At 34.1% G+C, this 6,029-nt stretch overlaps 1 protein-coding gene across 1 annotated transcript; it reads left to right on the top strand.

Annotated features, from left to right (window-relative positions):
* The first annotated feature begins 3,095 nt into the window (after positions 1–3,095).
* Positions 3,096–4,716, top strand: LOC141703943 (cyclin-dependent kinase inhibitor 6-like). The gene is made up of 4 exons (XM_074507322.1): positions 3,096–3,658; positions 3,764–3,816; positions 3,938–4,117; positions 4,262–4,716. The coding sequence occupies exons 1-4, from the start codon at positions 3,395–3,397 to the stop codon at positions 4,329–4,331; spliced, it is 567 nt and encodes a 188-aa protein (XP_074363423.1). The 5' UTR covers positions 3,096–3,394; the 3' UTR covers positions 4,332–4,716.
* Positions 4,717–6,029: the final 1,313 nt, after the last annotated feature.

The following is a 6,029-nucleotide window of genomic DNA, read 5'->3' on the forward strand; positions in this document are numbered from 1 at the left end:
TTCGGTCGTGATATCAAATGTGTAGCTGAGTTTTTCCCAAAAACATATATATATATTATGAGCCATTCATGATTAATCTTGAGCAGGAGTTCTTGAGTTATTCATATAAATGTTGGTAGATATTTTGTTTGATGTACAATACACGAACAAAAATTTGACTTCGGACTCCATATATGAGTTAAAATATAAATAATTAGGTATTCGACTCGATTCGTCTTTGTGGCGACACTGTATTCTTAAATTAAAATATTGATATGTATATACTAATCTAGTCTACGTGATTATCTTATGAAGAAAACATTTCAACGATTCACAAAAATACTAGCGTTTTACAATGAACAAAACTAAGATTTCATTTGAAATATTTTATAAGGGGCTTATAAGATAAAGTTAATGTATTTTTAATTTATAAATAACTTATAAATCATACACAATACAAAATTTAAATTTTGTTAAAGTAAACATATGTTCCTACAGTGCAATGAAATAGCTCAAACGCCGAATATTTGTCTTACTATGCATATTACTCATTATTAATTTTTCAAAAATATTTTCGTTTTGAAATAAATGATCGCTGTTTTTTTTGCAATTTTTACGATTTGTACAATTTTGAAATGGGCCGTTGCGAAGATTTGTAGGAAAAAAACGGAAGTTAAAAAATGACCCCTGTATCAAGCAAGAAAGTTCAATAGAATACTCAGCTCCAGCACCACCTCACCGTTCCGTGGTTATTTTTTTTATTTTTCAAATTTATAGCAGATTTCATTAATAATATGATAAAAACTCAATCGGGACAAACCCCCAATTAATCATACAACCAGGTTAAAAAACAAATAGAAGAACTAAATAATTAGCCTCTTTGTTTCCGGATTGCTAAACTGGCTAAATAAAAATATTCTGAAAATTAAAAATAAAGATAATGGTTTCTCGAGCTGGATGCATCTACACCGAAAACAGTAGTTTCACAATTGACCCTCACATTAATTTCATGGATAATACAATGTTCAGAAGTCTCAGTTGCAAAAACTGAGAGGGCCCTCGTGTTATGAACAAAAATATTTTGTGAGAGACGAGCACATGCGATTTTCACTACCGTTCTAAAAGCACCTCAGCTATCTACCTGCCGGACATCAGCTATAAACCTGCTGAAAGTGTTGTTGATGCGAGATATCCAGATCTCCCAATATAATGTAAAATCCATTTTCAACACATCGCATAAAGCGAGACACATCGCACAAAGCGAGACAATCAAACATATAAATAACAACTCAATTAAACGAAACGAAAAAGAACCGAATTTTTAAACAAAATCCGATATTTATTGAAAGAAAGTTAAAAACAAATGATAAAAATGTTGTATGGATGAAGAGAGAGGATGGAGATAAAGATGAAGATGGATAGAAAGGGTGAAGAAGGATGTGTGATGATTAGGGTTAAAGGAAGATGGGGCGACCGACTCTGATCAGAGAGAATTAGGGTTTTTTTTTTATCGTAGGTAACCCGCAGCCGCTACCCTTCGGGTGCGCACTGGGTAAACCCTACGGGCTCACGCAATAGCCTGCAAACCACGTGAACCAAGGTAAACCGCATTTAGGCGACAGGCTCTGACTCAGGAGGTCCCGTGGGATTCGAACCCGTGACCAAGAGGATAGTTTTCGTCTCTTTTAACCAGCTGAGCCAACCCTTGCGGGCGAATTAGGGTTTTTTATACCTTACTACTTTAGTTTTTCTATTTCCGTTCGGTGGTTATTTAGGTACACTGTACTTGTAGCGTTGGGGTTAATTAGGTACCAGTAGTACATGATAATTTACGTTTTCTAAATTCTCATTCGTGATGTGCAGTACAAAATTACAAATGCATATCTCATTGGTTCTCAGGTCTCTGACTACTATTTTCTTTAAACATTCAGCTGTACTTAAGTACGCATTTTAAATAACACCCAAAACAAATATCAAATGAAATATTTGTGTGTCCAATCATAACCCCCATCACACCTTCCTACCGAGAGAATCTCCAACGGGTAAAAATTCTTAGTTAAAAACTGTCAAAAATATCATAAATAAATATTATAGAGATTCTGTGAATATTAATTCATTCCAATGGTACATTTGTGTTAGATAAAATTTTACAGATTCGTAGTTAAATTACACATAATATACTTACCATATCGAAATTATACATTCTATTTATAATAACTTAAAATGATAAAAATATATTATTTTTAAAATATAGTTAATCAGTATAGGCAATTCTATCGAAGTAAATCAGCTAACAGGTTCGACAAATTTTACATAATTACTATTTTATGTCATTTTAGCCAACTATTTTAATCAACATCATTGAAGATGCTCTAATTTTTTGGTAACTTTGTCAAAATTAATCTTAATTTAAAAATTACTTTTTGAGAAAATATTTTCGAAATAATTTTTTTTTATGAAAAATGATGAAGAATGTTCATTTTAAAATATATTTCTCCTTTTAAAAAGAGAGGTGATTTTTATTAAAAAATCTTATTTTTCAAGAAATTTTACCTTTTTTAAACAGATATCGAAAAATTCAGAATAAATTTACCTGAAAATTATTTTACAGATTATAACATAGTGTCAATGACATATAAATTACATTATAAAGATATTTAATTATAGAAAAATTTTATATTCAGAGCAATTTTTTTAGTTTCAGAGCAAAAAATTTTGAAAAGACAAAACTGCCCCTCATATTAGTACAATAACTAAAAGCAAATAAAAAATAATAAGGGTATTTTGATTTCTTTCAATAACTTTTCCTCTGAAAATAACACTACCCTTAATTATACCAATCCGATACAAATATTAATTTGTATTTGTACTTTGATTAAAAAATGATATAAAATTCAACCAAACTCACAAACCGACACGATTGGCGAAATATAACTCACAAACCGACAATAAAAATAGGGGCATGATGGTAATTGAACAAAACTAAAAGTAAAAATAGCGGAGAATAAAAGTAGGGGCAAAAAAGTAAAACACCAAAATTACACAATAATTATGCTTAAGACCAGTTCTGTACCAAACGGACTTGAGAACGTTATATATGTGAGTGTTGATAACAATATTCTCCTCTCAAATCCATTTTTATCCGGTAATGCTTAACGGTGTCAGTTTATAATTAGCTAATTTTTATAACGGTGCCGTCAATAATCCCGTTACGGGTACGGCCTACCGTTAACGGAGTTAGGACCACACTTAACGTGGTTATAACAACCATTCTAACGGACGATCAATCAATTCTATTCACTACTCTACTCAACATATACACACACAGAGATACATACAGACGATTTCGAGATTGAGTTGATGATGAAGTGTTGAGGGAGAGAGGGAGAGAGAGAGAGAGAGAGAGATTGAAGGAATGGATGTGACGACGAGGAAGCGAGGTTTGCCGGCGGAGGTGGTGGAGGAGAGTTCCGGTGCGGCGGAGAGAGGAGAAGGCGGAGACGGAGAGACGGAATTGTGTTCGACATCGTCGTGTTTAGTGCAAGGTAAACGGTGCCGTCAAGTAACGGAGAATTCTGTTGACGATCAGTGTTGGAGCCCTAGCTCCGGTGAGTTCGCGGCGTCGTATTGTTCTTCGACGGAGATTGTAAATGAGGATTCGAAGATTCTAGATCTGGAGGTTTGTGTGTGTATAATTGTGTGTATAGTTTTACATACACGCGTGTATTTACAAATACGTGTTGTGTGAGATTGTGAATTTGAAATTTGAATTTGTTTTTAACAGGAGGAGAGCGTGGAAATTAAAAGCCTGACTTGTGATTCGAATTGCAGAGAGAGGTATATTTAGTTTTTTTGGTTTATTTTAGAGATTTATTCTCTCACGTCTCCTTTGTGTTTTTTGAAATAAAGCATCATTTCGGTTATTCAAGTTGTAATTTATTACATCTTGTTATCTCAGGAGAGAGACAACGCCGTTAAGTGAGCTTGGAGAAGAAACAGGCGCGCTGGAGTCGAATTCTAAACCGCCGGCAGCAAATTCTCGCCGTCGATCAACGGCGCAGAAGATGCCGTCCGAAGCTGAAATTGAAGAGTTTTTCGCTGCTGCAGAGAAGAAAATTCAGAAAGAATTCACAGAAAAGTAAGCTTCAATCTCTCTCTCTCTCTCTCAGCTTCAATCTCTCTCTCTCTCAGCTTCAATCTCTCTCTCTCTCTCTCTCAGCTTCAAACTCTCTCTCTCTATTTGCATAAATGTTGAAGGTAGTTTTTCTGGTTAAATTTACAGGTATAACTTTGACATTGTAAAGGATAAGCCGTTGAAAGGACGTTACGAGTGGGTTCCACTAAAGCCATGAGGAAGATGATGTTGATGCAAATTTAACACTATTTTACTAGTAGTATAATAAACAGAGTCTTCTCTAGAAATAATCTCTGCAAAAACTTGCTCTGTTTCTGGTAGTAGTACTTACTAATTTAATATCCGATTTTAGGTGTTAATTTTAGTTTCGAATGATGTACAAAATTAAGCTAGCTCTCTCAATTCTACTATTATTCTCCAGGCGTTACAGATTATAGCGGAGGATATATAAGATCAGTCTCTTTTAGTCTTTTGTGTTAATGAATGTTCTTGAAACTCTCTGTTTCTCGTTGTTTTTTCCGTCTTCTGAATATTGTAAACAGAAAATTCAATGGAAATTTTAGTGGTTCTGAAATTGAGTTTCTGGAAATGTTCTTGTGCAATGTTTCGTCGGAAAAAGGTAAAATGAAAAGTCCGTGTGATTCTCTTATAATTGTAGTCCTAGTTTTTCGGTGCCAGAGAGATCGGTGGTTGATTCAATAGAGTGTGGTGTAAAATGAATTTTTCATGTTTATGTTGGTGAAATTAAGCTTAGTTTGAATTCGGATAAATACAAAATTTGTTCTGTTTTTTTTTATGTTTGTATGGAATCAGAATCAGAATATGAATATGAATATGCTAGCTACACGGGGCTTGGTATGTAAGCTACGGAGACGTGGGGAGATTGGAAGCTAAGAAAGGAGGAGTTGTGCAATTTGAAGGCCTCCCATGTGGTAACTAAAATGTGAAATAGAAAGGACTTGAAATAATGATGGCAGTACTGGCAGAAGATGGTACATTATAGTCTGGCAGTAGGCATCTTCTTGTGTTTTTTATTGTCTTCTTACAAGCTTTTTAACCCCACTTTTGTACATGCAAATTGCAAAGTACACCACTCTGCTAAATAGCCTGGATCCTCTCTTGTGCAAATTATTACTACTAGTCTGTTGTTTTTTTCTTGCCTTTGTAAATAGCCAGTAAAAGCAGTTTTTGCTATTAGTTGGTGCACTCTTTTGCTCCAGTCAGTTCTGCATGTTCTTGTTGGTTTAACTCGCGTTTATGGAAGCAACAGACATGTCTTTGCCATATCTGTGACTTTCATATCAGGGTCGTGATTTCTTCATCTTTTAACCTTTTCAGTCTGTTTACCTATAGTTTTTGTTAGTTTTTTTACATGACAGTAGTAAACTTGCAGTGTACAAGGTGTGTGTGGGTGTGTATAATGATATTGTAATAGACTAGTAGTACGAAAGTAGGTGATAGAGTGGAGGCGTTGATGAAAGAAAGGGTGGTCCAGGATCCATATGGACCATGGTTAAGATTTAAGAAAGAAGAAGAAGGTTGCTCAGAAGAACTGATGATATAGGGCTGTGACTGAGTTCAATTAGTACTAGGGGGATAATTCAAAATTAAAGGTCTTTTTAATGTGTGTCCAGGTACACAATAAACACTAATTTCAATTAATTTTAAATTTTTTTTGTGAAATTATTATTATATACACGGTTCTTTATATTTATGATTAGAAGGTCAATAAAAAACTCTGAACTCGTGTAATTTGGTGCTTATTGTGTGTATTTGACATATATTAGAAAAAATCGATCGAGAAAAGGCAACAAAGAAGAATTAATTTGGATTTGGAGTGTGACGTTTGTCGCATTATGCCAACAAAGTATTAATATAGTGATCGAGCTCTTTTACCCTTACGGGGAGATCAGAA

Source organism: Apium graveolens, unplaced genomic scaffold, assembly GCF_009905375.1.
Source record: "Apium graveolens cultivar Ventura unplaced genomic scaffold, ASM990537v1 ctg7212, whole genome shotgun sequence".
Classification (NCBI taxonomy): Eukaryota; Viridiplantae; Streptophyta; class Magnoliopsida; order Apiales; family Apiaceae; genus Apium; species Apium graveolens.

Bases quoted from the DNA above. Each gene is read 5' to 3' on its own strand.
- LOC141703943 (XM_074507322.1), top strand. From the start codon at position 3,395: ATGGATGTGACGACGAGGAAGCGAGGTTTGCCGGCGGAGGTGGTGGAG. The intron at 3,659-3,763 runs GTTTGTGTGTGT...TGTTTTTAACAG, and splicing joins CGAAGATTCTAGATCTGGAG to GAGGAGAGCGTGGAAATTAA. The intron at 3,817-3,937 runs GTATATTTAGTT...TTGTTATCTCAG, and splicing joins GATTCGAATTGCAGAGAGAG to GAGAGAGACAACGCCGTTAA.